This window comes from Arvicola amphibius, chromosome 17, assembly GCF_903992535.2.
Source record: "Arvicola amphibius chromosome 17, mArvAmp1.2, whole genome shotgun sequence".
Classification (NCBI taxonomy): domain Eukaryota; kingdom Metazoa; phylum Chordata; class Mammalia; order Rodentia; family Cricetidae; genus Arvicola; species Arvicola amphibius.
Genome location: NC_052063.2, coordinates 29,492,023 through 29,513,404, shown reverse-complemented (window position 1 = coordinate 29,513,404; position 21,382 = coordinate 29,492,023). Strand labels below are relative to the sequence as shown.

Here is a 21,382-nt window from a genome sequence, read left to right as displayed (position 1 = left end):
CAGGCTATTTTTTTAACCCTTGGAAAGTACTGTTAAGACATACATTCTCCAATATGGTAGGCACAGATGTGTGCCAGGGCCCTGGGTTTTCAACAAAGCATATTACCATCCAGTCTCCTGTGCATCTTCCCCTGTCATCTGCAGTATCCGCTTAGCCTATTGTTGCTTATTTATTGAACATTTTACATTTACTAAAAATATGACATGTCTGGCTTTGATTTCTAGGCTCTTAATTTGTATCTGAAATTCTAACTTATTTTTGGCTGAAATTTGGGGGGAATCTCAGGAATTAAATAATATTAGAACTATAATAATTGGAAATTAAAGTAGCTAGTTAAAAATTTCAACATGTTGCTAAACAAAAAATTTTTTGACTATAATATTGTCCAGTGGAATATTTCGTGTAGTTTTAGTGTCTAGAACTTAGGCACTCATATAATAGTAAGACGTAATCTATCAGACTCTTCATGAATAGTTTCAGTGCTAGTTGAGTACTTCTTAGTAAAGTCAGATAAATATCACGGACAATTTGTTGTGGTTTTTACCCCTTTCCCCTACTTTGGTAGACAAGAGAGAACTTTTGTGTTTGTGGAATATATTGAACTGAAAAGGCAAGTTAAGTTAAACTCCATATTAGCAGCCAGAGTAACTTGCCAACGTGCTCATTAATCACTAAGAAAGGGACAGATTTTCCCTTCTCTCTTAGCTTTTCCTTGATAATGCAATGCCAATGTAAACTCCACAGCTAGGAGAAAAAAAAATTGGTGCCCATGAAACAGTGAAACATGCTAAGACCAGTCTAGGGTTTGGGTGGTGGTTGTGGTGCTTTCTGTTTGTCTAGCAATTTTTGTTATTTTCTGGTTTTTTGTTTGTTTATTTTGAGACAAGGCCTCTCTTTGTAGGTTTGGTGTGCTATAAACTCTTGGGCCCAACCTGTCCTGCCTCAGCCTGTCCTTCCTTGCTGGTGCTGTAGGAACAAGCCATAGTACCCAGCTCAGACACCTTTTAATTACCATTGTGAGCTAATTGATTTTATGCTGGGTAACAGCATCAGCATGTTATCAGGGAAACCCCATACTACTAAATAGAATCCCCAAGAAATGGATGCCATAATAGATTTATTCCACTTTCTAGATGTGTCATATATATATATATATATATATAAAACATATAACATATATATGATATATATCATATAACGTTTGAATCATTAGCTTCATAACAAAAGTTAGAGTTTGGTTACAGTAAAATTTACTCTAGAAATTTCACATTTGGAATGTGGAAAATTGGTATATATTAATTTTTGTGTTTTTTTTTTTCTACTTGAAGTTTCCCTTGAGTAATTTTTCTCACTTTCCTCCCCCAGCCCCCCAGTCCCACAGTGCTGGGAATCAGTCAGACCCAAGGCCTTGCTGATCATCAGTCCTACAACTGAACGCCAGCCTCAGCCTAGAGGTTGATCTATTTTGCCTTTTTTGTCAGATTCAGGTCTCCTTCCTTTGCCTCCTGAAGTTGGGAGCACAGCACTACGCACAGCAGCAATTACTCTGCAGTTAACACAGTTGTTCAAACATTTTTACTCTTAAAATTAATCTAAGTTTCTTTAAAATAGGTATGATCAGTGTTGTAGAGACTGTTGTCTTCTACAGTGACCTTTCAGATATAGTAAACTTTGTTGTAGTATCCTACACTTTCTCTGTTGTTAATCACAAAATAAGGACTGTCCTGTTATTGATGATGATGTTGACTCTTACCCCCCTTTACATTTTATGAAGAAAACACACAGTAAAGTAAAAGTTGTATTTATGTTTGACTGTGGGTCACCATAGTGTGTAAAAGGAGAACCTTATTAGTTTAGGATCAGAGTCTATCCATGTACTTATCAGATACTTATATCTTATATGTACTTATCAGTGAGCAAGTGACCTAACTTCTGGTCTTGAGTTTTCCAGATATAAAATAAGGGATACTAATTGTTTGTTAGCGTCATAGCATTGTAATGATGGTACATTGTTTGTTTGAAACAGGACCTTGCTATGTAGCTGCAGCTGTCCAGGAACTTACCATATAGACCAGGTTGGCCCCTCAAGCCCAGAGATCTGTCTGACTTTTTTGTCTGCCTCCAGAAAGCTGAGATTAAAGGTGTACAGCACCTGGCTTTGCCTGATACAGGGTGATAAAAGTATCATTTTACAGTTACAGTTATGATAAATTGCTTTCTCTCACTGATTAAGAATTGGCATTAAAATTTCAAATAAGACAGTGAGCCATAGCATTGTAGAGACAGCAGCTTGTACAAAGACGCTGAGGTGGAAAGGAATTGGAGCGACTGAAAGTGTTTCAGTAATTAAATGGTGGAAGGATTTTGTGAGGAGAGGTCAGGGAGATGTATTACATGGAGCTTTTAAGCTTATCTATCTGGGCAGGTGGTTGAAGGAGCTTGATCAGCAGATCCATAAACATAAACTGTCTCTTAAATTGTGTGGAAGGAGGAAAGGTTTGAGGAGCGTGAAGAACAGGCTGGTAAATACTTCTGTGGGTGCTGTTGGACTGCCTGTGCTCGTAAGTGACTGGAGGTGATGTAGATACTTTCAGTTAGTATTCAGAGCTTGATTGGCTTGGGCTAGTTGTTGAGATCAGGTAGATTTCAGTAAAGTGTAAGAGAGCTTACTTTACCCAGCCTAGAGGTTTGTACTCTGTTCCTTTGTTGTGCTCTGCCCGTTAATTTAGCACTGAAGGGCCTGCTTTTCTCACCTACTATTTCTTCCATAACCTGTTCTGTTAGCTGTATAGAAAGGGTTTTTCTTTTTTTTTTTTTTTTTTTTTTTTTTTGCGGAGTTGGGGAGGTGGCCTTGGTGAATTCCAGAGCTTTCTACTTCTACCTCCTGGTATTGGAATTATTGTTTGCCGAAACACCCGGATGTACTGAATGTTCCATTGTTTCTAGGTTTTTCTCACTGTTGAGCCTTTAGTATATGTGTTTTGTCTTGGTCCAAAGTTGTTGTTCTCCCACTTTTCTTTGTATGATCAAAGTTTTGTCTGCACTCACTTTTCCTTAGACAGATTAAATGATCTTGTATTTGAATTTGCAAATTTATTCACAAATTTGTCTTTAACCAGATTGTCAGCTTGTTCAAGACTAGAACTTTTATTCAAGCTTTGTCATCATTCAGCACAATGTTTCTTGGGGTTCATGTAGTGAGCCTCTAGAACATGAACTAAGATACATGTCAGGAGGAATAAAAGCCGAGGGAAAGCAGCACTTGCTGGTTGTGTGGAGCAAGTGGAAAAGAACATCAGTTTAAGTCTGTTCTTGCTGGTGAAGTTACACTTACGGAGTAGAAGTGCTTGGCAGCGCTTAACTGTGCTGCTAGAGCCTTGAGTTGTGGTGTGAGAAAGGGTTTTGAAATCATTGTGTGTTTGTTACTAGGTAAGGGCTCCTTTCGTGGGAAGGATGTTTCAGGGCTGAGCTCTGCCCAGTCCAGCATTTGCTAGCATGCTAGTTCTCAAGGAAGATTGGTCTCTGGGGATCTCAATGAAAGGCGTGCTGTTTGTTAAATATTACTATTCTTTGGGTATATACATAGGTAATATGTCCAACTTTTTCTCTTTTCCTGTCTTTGCTTATTGTTCTGTAAAAAACCATGTGCATGTTTCCTAATTAGATTTATAAAGTACTCTAGTTTATTTCCCTTATTTAGAAACCTTAAAGCCTTGCCCAGTTTCTCCATCACAGCCATCCTTAGACATCTTCTCTGAAATTTTTGGTTAGATTATCTAAACTGGAGAGTTTTGAAATTTGTTTTGTAATTATTCAGACTTACTGAATTTGGCTTTGAATTGGTGTACTTAAATGCCAAGAATATCGCAGGAATTTGTGTTGGTATTGTGCCTTCATAAGTCATAAAATAATACAATTAGAAATCCAAGCCAGCTTAATATACTTCATTCTGCCCCAGCATAGTTCTCTGTACTACTTTGTGAGATAAAATTCTTTTTGAAAAATGAGATTGGTAGAGAATATTAGTATAAGCTAACCTTTCTGTGTGCTTTAAAAAGTATATAGCTTCCTATGGAGTCAAAAGAATGCTGAAAATGTTTTAATTAAATGTTCCCCCATGAGAAATAATACTTTTGATATGTAACATTATCCCTAGGGTAATGTCTATGCTTCTGTTCTTTTGATATATATAAGAATCAAGAGTCAGTCAATTTACAATGTAAGCCCCTAATCAAAGAATGTAACAATACTTATTTCTGATTGAAAGAGGGAATGTTACTTAATTTTACATTTAATTTAAATTAAAAAAAAACTATTTTTGCTGGATGGTGGTGACGCACACCTTTAATCCCAGCACTCAGGAGGCAGAGGCAGGCAGATCTCTGTGAGTTCGAGGCCAGCCTGGTCTACAAGAGCTAGTTCCAGGACAGGCTCCAAAAACTACAGAGAAACCCTGTCTTGAAAATCAAAACAAAACAAAAAAACTATTTTTTTAAAGTTATTTATAAAATTGACTTTCATTTATATGAGATAGCTAGGAATTTCCTTATAATACGTACTTTCTTGTTGGTAGAATGTGATTTCTAGATTCTCTTTGTTTTTTGCAGTAAGAGAATGTAAATAACTTTCTTTTTAATGCCACACTCACCCACCCATCCTTATCTGCTCTTGTTCAGAGTTTGTCCTTTATCCAGCCACTTTACTCAACAGATCTGCTACCTTTGTAGTCTTAAACCATCACCCTTCCTCGCCCCCTTCCTGACTCCTCTTCCCGCTTCCGTCCCACACAGACCGTTCTCTCACAGCAGAACTTAGGTCATTTAGAGACGCAGTTGGGAAATCAGTGTCACTCTTTGAACTTCCCCCAAACACCACTCATCTTGATTTCTCCACCTCACGTGGGTAAAACCCAAAGGCCTCTAGGCCTACAAAGTTCTACTCGATGTATATCCTGCCTGTGTCTTGGACTTCGGTTCTCACACTCACATTGAACGCAGTCTGTGACAAATCCCTCATACCCCTGAGGGGTCTGTCTCTTAATTAAGGGTTTTTTTCTGCAGCTAGTCTCCTGCTGCTACTTTTATTTTCATTCCTTGTTTTCTTTCCATTTTTACTATCCCTCCCTACTCATTCCAAAACGTCTTTCTATCCTGGTCCCTCATTATGTATAGAACAAAGGCCCATTCTTTAACAATAATCTAGCCGTAAGGAAAAGTAATAACATCTGTCTCCTCTTTCTGTCTTGCCATGGATCAGAAGTATATTATCCCTGTAGCTAACCCTGTCAGGATTCACCTTTGGAGAACAGTGACTGCTATTATTTTGTTGTTGTTGAAGTCATGTCAGAATGATTAGTATTCTCATTAAACTGTAATTTCTCCACTTCTTCCCTTCTCCCTCTTGCCCCACTTCCCTCCCTCTATGCACAACCCCCACACTCAGTGAGAAAATACAGTAGAGGATGCATTTCATTTGCATGGTATTAAACATGGTGACTTATTCTATATAATTAATTTCAGTTTTGGGATTTTAGGAATCTAGAATTGGTTTTAATGATAATGTTACATAAATATTTTCAAAGAAAAGTTTACTTTATCATTTTGAGTTCATTCATGTATGTAAATTTAACCGGAGATGCCTAGATATTTAACTATGTATGATATACATGCTTTTGTCCATGTTTATTCTTTCTTAGAATAACGATCCTATAAATAAAATTAGGTGTTTTCTTAATGTCTGCAAAACAGATAAAAATTCTAATGTACTGGATCTAAATATTTTGTAACTCTTCATTTTCTGAAATTAAACCCAGGAAAGGATGGGTTTTTTGTCCTTATTTTAGAGAATGCTTAGAAAGTATTTAGGAGCTTGGTGGGTAGGCATGTGTGGTTTTCTTCTCTAAGATTATTTAGTTCTTGTTTGAAGGAATAGCTGTAGCCATGAGTAAGACAGACATTAAAGTTGACTTGAGTATACTTAGAACAATGTGGTTATGTTATTCAGGTCTCTCTAAATCTCTGATGTTGGCTTTCAGTTTACTCTAAGCTTCAGAATGTTGGCAGGGGCGAGAAGACATAATGGCCTTAAATGACTCATTGGCTAAGTGACACCTCTTAATCTCAGAGCTCTGAGGTAGAAAGATGAGGAATTCAAGGCTGCTCTGGGCTACAGAGTAAGAACTATTTAAAAACAAAATAGAAACAAAAAACTTCATGTTGGCAAGCTGATAGTTTTATAAACTTAGAAATTAGCACAGGTTTTTACTAGTTTTGTTGTAAAGTTGTAATTGTTAATGTTTTTATAAAAACTTTAAAACCAAAGAATAAGCAGTAAATAAAATATCGTAAATGTATACCATCGTGTTAAGTTTATCCTGTTATATATGTAGATAGTTGTGACTTAGCATACAATTTTAGAATGCCTTTCCCATGATGAATAAAAAATGCTCTTAAACAATATTAAAAGTAGATATGTATTGACAGACACTGATGTTTGTAATATATGTGAAGATTTAAAACTTAACTGTTTTTGGAAAGTTTATATTTTGAGCTATGAGTTTTTTTTCCCAAGAATAAGTGACTTAGTTTCATAAAAGTTAACAGAATTGTTTTCTTCTTGCTCTTAGGGCCTGGGTAGGAGCTGATACCACGTAGTCAGATTTGCATCTTTCTCATGAGTCCCATCACTCTTAGTGCCTCTGTCTCAGGATCATAGTAGTACTCATTTTGTTTCCATACGGGTAAAATAAAGCCGGACTTTTCCAAAATACTATTCTTGATGAAAGTAATATTTTTGTTTAGGTGACAAACAGCATGTTTGGTGCTTCAAGAAAGAAGTTTGTAGAGGGGGTGGACAGCGACTACCATGATGAGAACATGTACTACAGCCAGTCTTCTATGTTCCCACATCGGTCAGAGAAAGATGTAAGTTATCAGTTACACTGTGTTTCCTCAGCAGCCTGTGCCTGTTTCGAGACCCCTGAAGAGGAGCATGTGAACTCCAGGGACTGTCTGTGCTTCAGTGACTGCGCTGAGCACAGTTGTAAGCCCCTCGGGACACAAAGATAAAAGCCCTGTCTTGTCATGGGAAACATTAGTGTCCTATGATGGTCAAGCTGAGATTAGATAATGTTGTTAGAGGAGATTCTCAGAGACCTGGCCTAAATAATGTTACTTAGAGGAAATCTGGGGTTTTGTTTCATAGGAAGTATTTCAAGGTACATAAAATAGCAAGTTTAAATAAACTCTATCCTTACTGTGTGATCTAATGACTGTAATTCTAGCCTGCAAGTAAAAAAAGTCTCTCCTCAGCTACAGATAGTACAGTTGAAAGTCTTTGTCACTGTGTAGGTTATATACTAGAGAGATCTGTGCTTTGGAAGGCCAATAGCTCAGTAATCCATTCCACATGAAAGGTAACAGATTTGTAGGATATTTTAAAATAAGTTTATTTGTTCAGATCGTTTTAAATCTAGTTTGTATATTATACCTTTTAGTCAAGCCAGTTAATATTCTGATCCTCTGTATCTGTTCAGCTTCTTTCTTTCTAACACTTTATGGATTTGCTATTCCCTAATTTACTTAACAGTGCTCTCAGTTCTGAGTATATAACTGTAACGTGTCCTTGTTTTTATTTAAAGCCTAGGTTCACATTAGGACTTGGTTATCCTATATCCCCTATCACCATTTTTATTTGAAAATTTTGTTGTTTTAGAAACAAATCATCAGTTTTCCCTCCAAGTTACATGTGCTCTGGCTTTATTGTTAGTGTGCCGTTTAAAACCTTATGAAGTAATGTCACCTAGTTTTGTAATGTTTCTTAACGCCAAGATATTTGATATTTGATGTGAATTATGTTGAATTATTACTTACAATTGAGTGATTTAAGTGTTGATTTTATAGGTTAAAAAATGAGGAGTGGAGGTCAGCAGTAAAGCAGTTGCCTAGTGTGAGCGAAGCCCTGGATTCCATCACTAGTGTTGCATACAGTTTGGGTGTGATATTGATAGTTTGACTGTGGGTATACAGTGAAAGCCGAGTATGCTAGGGAAATGGGATAAATCTGCTGATGATGGGTTTAGTTGAGAATATGTGAAGATTTAAACAGAAATCCAAAATTGAGCTTATGTAGACAATGAATAACAGAAATGTCTGCCAGGGTTAGAGAGATGCTCACAGTTAGGAGCATTGAGAGGCCCTGCTTCTACTCCTACACTAACATAGCAATTCACAACAGTCTTAACTCCTGTTCCAGGAAATCTAGTGCCCTCTTTTGCCTGTGATGTACAGACATACATGCAGGCAAAACCATAAAATAAATATAAAAATAACTTTAAAATACAAGAAATGTGTGTTTTCTAAGATCACTAGTATGATTTTAAATCAGGATTAGTATATCCACATCACCCAGGGGCTCACAATATAGAAGTGACAGAATATTTTCCTTCATGAAACTTTTGGCACTAAATTAAGAAGTAATAAAATAGGCAGACCAAGAACTTGAACTCAAAAGCAATACAAATAGGTTTGTGTCCTGACTGCCTGCTAGCAAGAAAGTCTCAAAGTCTTTATTTCCTTGCTTGTAAAATGGTGATAACAATATAACAGGTACCGAAGACTGCTGCTATTTCTGATACTGCAAACAGTACAGTCAGACTATGTAAAATTTAAAAGTATAGATATATAGATCAGAAAAACTCAAGGCATGTTAGGACTAATTTACTGCTAGGACTTTAATTTTATACTTCAGATATTTTCTTCAAAATTCTTAGAATGATTTAAGTTTCTGAAACATGGTGACATCTTCCATCAGAATGTGTATAAAAACTGTTATTGTCAGTAGCATTCCTTGTGCCTTTAAGAATACCAGCTCATAAGTCTTGGCAAATAGACCAAAGAAGCTTATTGTTTTGATGCATGTTACCTTGTTCATTGCTGTGACAGAATGCCTAAGGAGAAGTAATGTAAGAAAGGGGGTTTATTCTGACTCAGAGTTTAAGGGGATGCATTCTTTCCTGGCAGGGAGGGTATAGCAGTAGGAGCCAGTGGGTGAGGGTAGGGCTGGCAGCTAATCACAGCAATCCACAACCAGGAAGTAGGCAAAGTGAACAGGAAGTGGGACCTGGTTATAAGACTTTAAGGTCTGCTCCTAGTGACTCACTTCCTCTAGCAAGGCTTCCTCACAATGCCTTCATTTGGCTCACATGAGCCTTTGACAGACATTTCAATTCAGACCAAAACAGTGTACATATATTAAAACGTTTCTAAATGTTAGTGCATAGATTTACACAGAGTGATGTGTCTTTTCCATATGGCTATTGACCTTTTGTAGTTTCTGTAATACTTGTGTTTGTGATCTTACATGTTTCAACATTGATGTGGTCTTGAGTTCTTCTTTTATAAGTATCTTCTCAAAATTTCCTCTTTATGGTTTTTATATTACAAAGGTATTTATCATTTTTCTTAAAAATGATTCATCAAATTTTCTCTTTAAATACTACACAAAACAAAAATTGTACATATTAAAGGATTACCATGTAATCTTTTAATGTATGTTTACATTGTATAATGTTTAAATCAGGTTAAATTGTGTCTGCAAACAATTTCCAATATTTTGTGGCTTTTTGTTTGTTTTATGTGTGTTGAGGACTGAACACAGGGCCTTGTACATGCTAGACAAGTGCTCTACCACTGAGCCACATCCCTAGCCCAAGGGATTTTGTTTAATGTTTTCTGGTTTAGGTATATTTAGAACATTCCCTAGGACTTTCCTATTCTGTCTCATAATTAGATTTATAACTTATGCCTGTTAGAAACATATTCTGGTTTAAGGTGGCAGATACCGTTTTGGCTCTGTGGTGTTACCCACTTATATTTATGCTATAGATCATGGGTCAGAGAACCTTTTTCTTAAAAAGCAGGTAGTAACTTGGCTATGTAGACTGAGAGGCAGAATGAAGGATGCTCCATAACCATAATGTAAAAATTGCTGTCCGTCATGCACTCTACAAAACCTAGCAGTTTGCTGGATTTTGCTCATATGGTAATTTTCTTATCTCCGAGTTTTAGAATATTTACTAATGACCAAGTGAGAAGATCCCCTTAATATATAAAAGTTTGGGGTGCTCCTGAGCATGATTTTAAAATTCTACTGAGTCTCTATTAAGACTACAACAGTTTGAGTTGCTTTGACTTCATAGAGTGTTTTAACATCTTGGATAAAGTCTTCTGCATCCCTTTTTATGAAAGTGTATTCATCAGTGTGCAGCAGTACTAATTCCAGTACCATATTCACCTCCTTTCAAAAGGATGACTGGGAATGTAGCTCAGTAGCGGAATGTTGCTCTTTTGGGGTTTTGGGGGGTGGGTGGTGGCAGGGGGTCGTTTCTGGCGGGATTGTATTTATGTGTTTACTTGTGGAGGCCAGCTGTCAACCCCAGTCATTCTTCCTCAGGAACCATCACCTTGTTTTTTGAGAGAGTCTCTCACTCTCTCAACCTGGATTTAAAGGTTAGGCAGGGCTGGCTGGCCAGCAAACCTCAGGGTTCCTCCACCACAACACTGGGATTGTATTACATGGGGTACCTGCTTTTCACATGCATGCTGGCACCTTTACCGACTGACTGTCTGGTACTAAAGAGGGCTTTATCATTGACATTGTCTATAAAGTGTTTTTAGTCACTTTGGTGACTGAATGTGAGCTGTAGAAAATCTAATATGAGCTTAAATTTAGCTACATGATTTACGCGTTGTGTCCTGGGGCAAAATAAGGCATCTCTGTGCACTTCAGTTTCTCATCTGGAACACAGGGGCAGTAGTATGTAACTAGACTATTGTCTTTTAAATTCTCTGCATTTCAAAAATCTGTAGTGTCAGGGCCATGGAAATGATTCAGCTGGTAGTGTCTGCTGCCCATGGCCTGATGACCTGAGTTTGGACACACATGGTGGACAGAGAGAACTGACCTCCCACAAATGATAGACCTCCATTTGAGAGCTCTGGGGTGTATGCAGTCACACATGTATACGTATGCACACAAAATAAACAATAAAGATGAAAAATTTTAAAACTTTATTAGAAAAATGTATAGCATTTATCAGTGCCTCCAAGTGCCTGGTTATTGTTTAAGCCACTGGAATTTAAACTTAGCAGGGGCAAGAATTTTGTCTGTCTCGTTAGAGCCATCCTCTTAGAATCTGTAGTAGTTAGAAAGTATATGCTCTGTATTCATTTAAGAGAAGGGGAGTAGATACTGTTGAAAATTACATTTATTGACAAATAGAATCTTTAAAATGTTTAAAAGTATCTTATACATTTAATAGAATATGGTCTGGGTGTGTATGTCAGGTTTTTTTGGATTCTTTGTTTTTAAGGATATGGTCATTGTGTGCCTCTGGCTGGTTTGGAACTCACTGTGTAAGTATAAATAAAGCAGAGTATATTCCAAAGTAGTTGGAATTAAATGTCAGGTAATTTCTAGAATTTTAAAAAATAGAATAGCAATTGCATTATCTTCAAATAATATTTTAATGTTAAAATGTAAAACGTTGAGATGACATATCTATGAAGCATCCAGTATCACTATCTACAAAATAATTATAAAATGTTTAATCATCAGATTAGCATATGGATTAAGTATTTCTTAATCCAGAATACTCCAAGCTAGAAGTACCTAAAATCCCAAATACCCCAACCAGTTCTAAAACTTTTTATACATCAAGACTGTGGTAATTTCTTTTCATATTTTTCAACTTTGGGGTTGTTTTGTGGGGAGGGAGCTTGGATTTAGAATTTCGAATTACTGAAGGATAGTTAATCTGTTGGTGTGTGTGTGTGTATACACGCATGCACATGTATGTGGTTTTAAAAGTAAGTTTGAGGATTGAAAAACACTGTTTTGAGAGATCATTTGGGTGACTGTGGAAGTGCCTTTGCTATACAGACTTGGTATTAGTGCATATAGAGCCTTTCGAGTGTGAACATTGCTAGAACCTGTCGAGGGATATATTCTCATTCTCTCTCTCTCTCTCTCTCTCTCTCTCTCTCACACACACACACACACACACACACACACACACACACAGCATCCTTTTATTCTTTTTAGTAAAAGCATTTTCATCCTAGGTGTGTAGTATTGAAAATTCATTATTTTACCATTTTAAAGATTATGTAAATTTGTTTTGTTGTATCTGATTCATAAGGTGTCAAGTTTTGTGATTTTTTTTAAAAAGTTTTATTTTTGTCTTCTACTTTCTCCAGTTCCCTTTCTCTTTTATTCCTTTTAGTAGTATTGCCTCTTCTTAGTCTTTGTTTCCTTGTTTCTGTTTGATTTCATTGGTATCATTTCTTTTAAACCATTGATTATTAATTTAAAATTTTTCTTTAAGTCTATGTGTATACATGCATGAATATACTTTCTCTCCTTTGTGTAGATAAGATACAGTCAAAAGCTAATAGTTTTTTACTCAAAGTAGAGAAATTGTCACCATTCTTTTAAGTAAATTGGACCAAATTTTAAAGTATAATTTTAAAATTATTTCTTTTTAATATTTGTTAGAGAAATTTTATTTTAAAATTTTAATTCCACCACCAAACTTTGTTTAATGTTATAAATTAGGTTTAATGATAACAGATCTATTTATTGGCAAGAGTAAGCACAAGAAGTCATCACTATTAGGAAGCATAGAGGAGATGGAGGACTTAATGCTGGAGTTACTGGTCACATATGTCTCTTGTATCTACTGTTAATGAAAATAACTTTTAAGATGTAGTTCTGGAGCTTTCCACCTTGGGAGATGGATGAAAGAGGGGCTGGATTCTGAGGTCAGCCTGGCTTGCATAGTAGCATCCCATTTCAAGCCAACAACCAAAGTTCTAATGTATCGATACCATTAGGAACAGGTAAAGGGGCCATTTAAGAACTTAGAATAAATAACTAAAACTATTATTATTCTTTGGGTTGCTTCTACAAGTTTTTATTGTGTTGTTTGGCTTCAGTGTAGCGTCCTTGAGAGATGAGTGTTGCAGAGTGTGTTTTACAGTGGGCGCGTGGTGACCAGCTGACGATGGTCTCACCATTCTGCAGATAACGCTATCTTTCCTTTACCATCTTTGAGTCTGTGAAACTGGGGCATTTCTGCTCACACTGCATTCTGCAGCGTAATCTGTTTCTTGGTCTAAGGTTTTATGTTTTTTCTGAGAAATTCATTTTTTATGGTTAGCTTTTAGCACTTAAAATACATAAAGTTTTTGTGTTCTTTTAGTAGTAGTTGGTGCTTTGCCAGGGTACATTTCTAATTTTCATTAAGCTGCTATGTTCTTGAAATGCACTGTTTAATAACTTGGTGTTTTCAGTGTAGAAAGTGATGTTTAATGTCACACTATGGCGAACCGGAGAGTCTCACGGCATCTCTGCATTTATTTTGAGCCCTTCTCACTTACTCCTCCTTCAGTGCTCAGCCGAGTGTGCATGGAATTAAATTGCATATTTCTGGCCTTTGTGAGAAAGCCCACTAAAATGTCTGTTCTTTGGCATTAAGTATTCAGTAAGCTTATATTTTTAGAAGAATATCATTTTAAGGTGTGCATTTGAAGATATTTATGTTCATTGTAAGTCACATAGTTATATTGGCCAATGTCTTGGATATTTAATCTTCAAAAACAGTTCTTTCTCAGTTTTATAGCTAATAATGGTGACAAAGTCATGATTCTTAACTATTTTATATAAACCTGTTGTCACCAACTACGGGTTTATTAAAAATTATACATCTCATTCAATTTTTCATGCAGCTTGGAAATAACTTTTAATATGTCTATAAAATATTTATAGTTAATATGGTAACAGTAGTGACTATAGGTCCCTAACAAAAGAATTTGACCATGTTTTGAACTATTTGATTGATAAAGGTTATATAATTTTAATGTTAATTGTCTAGAATACACAGCCTGGATGTAAGAAAGAACATGTGTGTTGCACATGCGCATGCACGCACGCGCACACACACACACACACACAGGAGTTGCTGCCTCTTTAGGAAATTAATTCTATTGTAGCTGTTGCTATTTTAGAGTGGTGTATAATCACCTCTCTCTGCAGGGTCTGATGTGCCTTGGCTGATAACACCCATCATGTGTAGTTTGTAAACTTAGAGTCAGTGCAGCATGTCTCCGCCTAAGTGTTTAGTTTTCCTCCTCTGGAACTACAGGACTTCCTTGTTCTCTGTGGCTCTCCACTCAGCAGCCCCTCTTCTCTATGCCCCAGCTGCACAAAGATAAAACAGTGACTCCTGAAGCTGTAATCCCTTCTTTACAGTTCCGTGTTTATTCTGCTTTGCCATCTCACCAGTTCCATCCAGTTCTTTATTAATTTCCTTCCTCAAGCACATATTTTATTCTTGCCATTTCCTTGCTTAATATTCTTTTTTTCTTATTGTTATAGTTGGCAGCCATCTTGTTTGACATTAAAGAAAGCCCTTTGGGCTTTTGCCCCCAACGTTCTATTTCCCATTTTGATATTCTTCAGTAGGACTAAGTGTCATTTTAATCACTATTACGTAGTCACCACTATTTCTTACCATGCTATCTGATTATGACATTAATCTTGTATTAACTGCATGTTGCTGGCCTAAGAGATGCCTCTTCATCCAGTGTTAGCACCCTACAGAAATTGACTGATTTCCTCATCTTTGGGCAGAGTGGTCTTTTTTCAGGGATGTTCTACTTTTGCGTTAGTATTTGCTGCACCACCTTGGAATATAATTGCATAATTTTTTCTCTTTTCCCACTAGATTATACATTTATTGATGTCATGGCCAATGTTTTATTTAATTAAAATGTTTCCATGGTTGTATAAAATGGAATATTGAAACATTGGCTTACATGTCCTCAATTATCCTACCTGAATATCTATTTTATAAATGGCACTCCTGCGTTTCTGTCTGTAAAGAAATAAAAAAAGAAACTGCATGATTTATGAATGTAACATGCCTTTAAATCTTTATTCTTCTGGGCGGTGGTAGAACACACCTTTAATCCAGCACTCAAGAAGCAAAGACAGGCAGATTTCTGTGAGTTCGAGGCCAGCGTGGTCTACAAAGCCGATACCAGAACAGCCAAGACTCTTACACAGAGAAACCCTGTCTCAAAAAACCATCCTCCCTCAAAAAAAAAAAAAAAATTATATTCTTCTAGGAAAGTACAACGTTGTTCTACTAAATTCAGGTGCATTCTTTGTACAGCAAATATGAAGAAGTCCACGTCATCCAATAAGAAACCGTATAAATCAGATGCCAGATCTGTGGTTTTGTTTGTGTTTTTTACTTGTCTTTTGCTGATGTTTTCTCTCTACTTATATAGCTGTGCCAATATAAAACTCAGCATGTATTTTTATAAAGTACAAAATTTTCTACTTTGGTAATAGTTTGAATTTAGAATTTGTTTTAATGTATACTCTATAAATTTATAAAGTTGACTGAGATTTTAGCTTTATGTTTTCATTAGTAGGCTAGCTTTTTTTTTAAGTGAAGTAATGGTGTTGCTATACATTAATATAACTTTTTAAAAACTCATAGCACTAATTATTTCTGTTTACACAGTTTGGTTTCATCTGGTTATGGTAGTAATGTAAGAAATGTGGGCTGTGGGTTGAGTCTTGCGTTTTTGGTATGAAGTATAGACTTGTAACTACAATGCTCTGTCTTCCTTTATGCTCTAATCTAATTAATTTGTTTCTAGATGCTGGCATCACCATCTACATCAGGTCAGCTGTCTCAATTTGGGGCAAGTTTATACGGGCAACAAAGTAAGAATTTTGTACTTATTCTGGGATACTTTATATTTAAGGAAAAAATAAAGAACAGACAATTCTACTGTTGTGGGTTTACTACAGGGCTTAGCAGAAGATAGTTAATTTTCAAAATTATATTTTACTTGTGTAGGAAGCCTCATTATGTCGGGCCTTACTAATTCTAAATTGTTATTTCTTGGATATGTTGCAATTTACTTTGACATCATGTATATCTATATGTTCTTTTGCAGTTTCTTTGAAAATTTTCAAAACAGTTTAAAGCAGTCATTTTTATGTTTCAGTTAGAAAAAGTTAAAGGTTTTTGCCTTTGGTTGGTTTTGTTTATTTGTTTAGATTTGGGCCTATTTATTGCTCTAAGCCCATTTAGAACAGTTTGAGAAATAGTTTTCATTTAGTAGAAAGTACTAATTTATTTATTTTTGTTTTGGTTTTTCCTGATTATAACACCTAAATTTTTACTTATAGTTGAGGGTCTTTTCATTCTGTAAGGTTTTATTTTACAAAGTGCTATAATACTTTTAAAGCGCTTAGCACAGTGCCTGGCGCATAGTAAGCGCTCAATAAATGTTAGTTATTACCATCACATAAAATTTTATAAAACTCTAAATCATAAAACTTTTTTCAAATTAAATTTCCAAAATGTTACATGCTAATAAGATTTTGTCATCTTTGTTAGTGTTTTAAAAATTGGCTTATTTCTTATTGCTGCTGTCAGTGGGAGCTGGGATAAAGTGTTCTAAGTTACCAGCAAACTGTAGAGGGTAGTATCTGATCACTGTCGTAATCAGTTTCAAGACAAAATTAGTTTGATTTGAAACTCGCCCTGTAGGAGGAGAACCAAAGTTTTGACAAGTGTCAAAACAGTTTGTCAAACCACTTTTTCACCCTGTTGACCAATGTCAAAGTTGGGGGGATGTGGCGTATTTTGTATAGATGAACATTATTTCCATCCTTTTTTTTTTAAAATGTCTCTTATGGTTTTCTTCTTTTGCTCTGCAACAATTTGTTAATGCAGAATTAGTAAATACAAATTTCATACTTAAGCAAGAGCATATTTTAAAGCCTTCTATGAAAGGAAGAGTTTTTTTTTTTTTATCTACAAATGTTTATCCTACCTCTCGAGGCAATATTATAGCTCGTAGTAAACATGCTCTTGTTAGCTTATGTGTGGTGTGACTTTTGCCCTGTTGGGAAGCCTGCCTGGAGAAATGCCTTGCTGTTTAAAGCTTTCTTCTAGTTCAGTGCAGCAACTGCATAGGCCTGTTTGCTTTTTAAAGCCCATAGTTTATCATAGTAGAAAGAAGATATAAAATGGATAAAAGATATGTTTGGGAAAGTGGGGTTATTTCAAAGTGGTGATTGCAAACAGCTGTCAAGACCTCAGAGCTGTTTTAACCTGCAGATGTGACATTGCTTTGGGGATGGACTCTGGAAGGTGGTGATGTCCTTGGCATGACAGATAGTTACTGACTTCAGCTTTCTTTAATTTGCTTTGTTTGGGGTTAAGGACATACAAAGATTGGTGATCAAGCAAATCTATTTTTCTTAGAAAAGTATCTTTCTAATTTTTAAAAAAGCTATGTATGAGAACATTTTTTGTTGAACTTGGATTTATAAAATGGTTATATTTAATAAAGTTGGTGAAGCAGCATTTTTAATATTTTAAACTGATGTTTTAGAAAAAAGCCTACTGAAAAACAAATACTAGGATAACTATTGTAGCTCAGCGTGCAGCTGTTTTCCAGGGTTCACATTTAGAATTTACAGTTAGTGACAAAAGACAGCCTAGTTGCCAGTTCCTTTTATAAGAGACCCCAGGGGACCAGATACATCATTTAAGTAGTAGGTAGTCTGAAAACACACTGTGAAACAAGAGAACACAAGCTACAATGTGAGACTTAAGGGGTCAAAGTTTCCTTGTATTTGTTAAAATGTGAGGCGCTGACTAGTGACGGATAGAGGAATAAAGAATTAATAGGGGACTGGATTAGAATATTCTTGTGGCATTTATTGTAATTATACACTGAGAGTGATAGAACCTAAAAATTCTTTTCTCACCTCAGTGTATTAAGTACTGCCATTTAACTCTCCATTTGTAGTTTACAAGGTTCATTAGTGATTTGTGCTGTTCAAATGTAAGCTCTCTCTGGGGTTTTATTGTTGTTTGTGTATGTGTCTGAGGTTTAGAGACAGTCTTACGATGCAGCCATTCTAGTCAGGAGCTCAAATCCTCCTCCTGTGCCTTCCACGGACTGGGATTTCTGAAGCTTATGTTTAGGTTTTGGTGCTGGACATAGAGTCTCGGCCTTGCACATGCTAGGCAAAGACTGAACTGTATACTCCCAACTTTTTGCTTAGTCTTGATTTTATTTTTTTTTAGTTAGAGATAGTGGAAATGAGGAAGGAAATTTTTCTGTTCCATTGCTAAAACTTAGTGAAATTAAACATCAGGATGATGACCTCTAGGGATGGAAACAAGAGTACTTGGATGTACGCTTTGTCAGATTGGGGTGGAAACAATTATGTGATAAGCATATGAGGTATCCAGAAAATACTGGATTAGAGGATTTTATGATTTCAGGCTCTAGAATAATATGATCATACCTAAATATACAACTTCACCTGAGGGTTCATGTAGATTTTGCTCAGCAGTTGATAACTATAGCAGCCAGAAAACATATAATGTTCAAGTTGCGTGATGTTCTCCACTTGTCTTCTAAGTGTGTGCATAAGATTTGAGTCAGTTTTGCAGCCTTCCTGTCTCTGGGCTCTGTAAAACTGTGTACTGATTGAAATGGGCTAGATCTTCATTGCATTGAAATGAAGTAGTTACATAGTTGGAGTGTAAGTATTTACAATCTTGGGACTGGAGAAAAAGGAAACATTATCTAGTACTTCCTAAAGTGTGTATTAAGTATAGGCAGTTAGTTAACTAACTGTCCTGATGCTGTATTATAGACATAGTTGTCTGGATTCTGAAAGGTCTCAGGCCATTATTTGAGAAAGAAAAATCTTTCTAGGATTTCAACTCCTGGTTTGTGAGTGGTGGCATAGCGTATCTAATTCCTGTGACTGAGACTCGTGTATAAACATAGTATACTTTGTAGAGCAAAAGAGCACAGTTGACATGGTTTAAAACTGATGACAGTGACATTGTTCAATACAGAATAGTGACTCGCATTGCTTTAGGAACTGAGTTTTACATGCTTGTTGAGTGACTAATACACATAGCATATCATTCCAGACACCAGAGATGTATATGGATGATACCACTCTCCCTTACCCTGTCTGTGCAGGCCCACTGCTATGGCGGGTGCTGCTGCAGTTCCTTATTGTATATTAATTGTCTTTGTGTTATTGGTACTTTGTTTTATGGAAAGCACTCAGTAAATATTTGCTGAATTTATAACAAGGAAGATAAGTAGATCAGCTAATAGTATAAGCCCTTAGATAGGTCTGGTATGAAACAGTATAGGGAATAGGAAACTTTCTGGTTGTTAATTGGTTTCATATAATAGTAAGAATAATCTTCCCTTTTGTGTAAAATATACCTCAAAATTTTTCATAACTTTCCAAATTATAGATCAAAGTTGTATCATAACTTTTCCCCCTTATGTCTGTTTTCCGGTGAAAACTGTCACTTTATTAGATTGTCTCATTTTTCTTCACCGTTAACATTGTTGACTCCTTCAGCTGTTGTGGGCACAGTAAAAATATGGGGGAACACTAATATTTCAGTATTTACTGTGCATGACTTTTCCCAACTCCATGAAGTGTTAAGGAACTTGCATGGTCATAGAGAGGACAAGTGGTGGAGCCAGAACTAGGCTTCTTTATGAGAGTGGTGCTCGGAACATGAGCTAGGAATAGAGCTTCTGAAACCTGAAATGACCCAGTGAATCATTTGCATAGAAATTACTAGTGTTGAATCTGCAGATTCCAAGAATCTACTGAACTGTCTACTGAAGACATTGTGATAGGATTTATTCATTCATTATGTATTTACTGAGTACAACTCTGAATGTGGTTATATTCCAAGATCTAATCAAGACTATAACAAATAATAAAGTTCCTACCTTTCACAGTACTTTAATGGGAAGAAACAGAATAAACACGTAGGCAAAGAAAGGAACTACCAGAGTCCTAGTAATGAGTAGTACAAAACTTGGGTGAGCTAATGAGATGAGTGAGGGGTTCATGCTTTACCTGAATCGAGCAAAAAGACTGCTCTGTCTCTCAGGAATTAAAATGTAATGTGGACACCTGACTGTAAGGAAGATAGTCCCTAAAATGAGTGATATTGAGGGGTCTTTTTGGGTACAGGAAGCATGGAAAATCTAATAATTCATTTAATGACAGGAGAGCGAGAGAATCAGTTTACTGGATGAGAAGAGAGCAGTGAGAGAGTGGGTATCTCTGATTATAGGAAGTCTGGTAAAAATCACTAAATAATTCAGAGAAGGCTGGAGAGATGGCTCAGAGATGACAAGCACTGGTTACTCTTAGAAGACCCATCGCCCATGTGACACATTAAAACTATCTGTAACTGTGATTCCAGAGGATCTAACGTCCTCTTCTGGCCTTCTTGGGAACCAGGCACACAAGTGGCTAAACATCCATACACATGAAAAAAATAAAATTTAAGAAATAAAGAATCCAGCCCACGTGATGGCTCAGTGTGTAACGGCAACTGCTACCAACCTTTTGACATGAGAACTTACCTGATGGAAAGAAAAACAGATTACAAGTTGTCCTTGACCTCTACACACATGTGCTTACATTCGCACACAAAATAAATAAATATAAAATAAAAAATAGTAATTTAAATATGTTCTAAATGTAGTAGCAAAGGTTTTATGGTGCCGTTTCATTTTGAACCATCACTTTGCTGTGTAGAAGGTGGACTGAATGGGGAAAGAATAAGAGACAAGACTCTAGAAACCAGGAATTTGGCTAGTGGCTGAGAAGTAGGCAGATTTGGGATATTTTGGAAATAAAGTTTATACAACTTACTATGTACAGTTTGAGAAGATAAATTAGCATTTTTATAAGGTTTGAGACCTGTATCATTTTGTGAATGGGTGTTCACAATCTACACTGGAAACTTAGTTGAAGAAGAATACCAAGTTTACCTTGGGAAGTGTGTGTCACTGCTCCATGGGAAATGGTCCTGAGGAGCTCCTGCTGGCTAGTATTCTCTGGGGTTCGCAACAGCTTCTTGTAGCTAGTTTTGAAACCAGTGTGTTCCATCCATATTTCTCATCTGGTATCTCCTTAGTTTGGGTAAGGCAAGTTCTCCTTCAGGTCTGTAATTTTTCTTCTTCCTTTTTCCTCCCCCTTGTTTTCTAGACATCCTGAATATCAGGGATTGTAGGCAGCACATTTACATTGCTCACCTGTCTTCATTTTCATACAGCTTGTCTTCTCTCAGACTTAATTGTCATGCTATCTGTAGCCACCTGATTTTGCAACACTCCTGCCACCATCTTGTCTTCCTGTTTAAATCGTGATCATTATTACATGCATATAGTCTCCAGGAGACCTTTTCTAGTCCCATGCCTACTGAGTTACTGTATA

The 21,382-nt window shown here is 36.3% G+C and overlaps 1 protein-coding gene across 7 annotated transcripts in view; it reads left to right on the top strand.

Moving 5' to 3' along the window:
* The window catches only part of Cnot2 (CCR4-NOT transcription complex subunit 2), a 90,813-nt gene that overhangs the window by 44,164 nt on the left and 25,267 nt on the right, over nucleotides 1-21,382 (top strand). For 3 of the 7 annotated variants that reach the window (XM_038314390.1, XM_038314389.1, XM_038314391.1), the window contains exons 3-4: nucleotides 6,802-6,924; nucleotides 15,733-15,799. In XM_038314390.1, the coding sequence (XP_038170318.1) occupies nucleotides 6,802-6,924; nucleotides 15,733-15,799 (190 nt within the window). Of the gene's footprint in view, nucleotides 1-6,801; nucleotides 6,925-15,732; nucleotides 15,800-21,382 lie in introns of those variants that run through there. The other 4 variants (XM_038314393.1, XM_038314392.1, XM_038314395.1 and 1 more) reach the window with 3 other exon arrangements.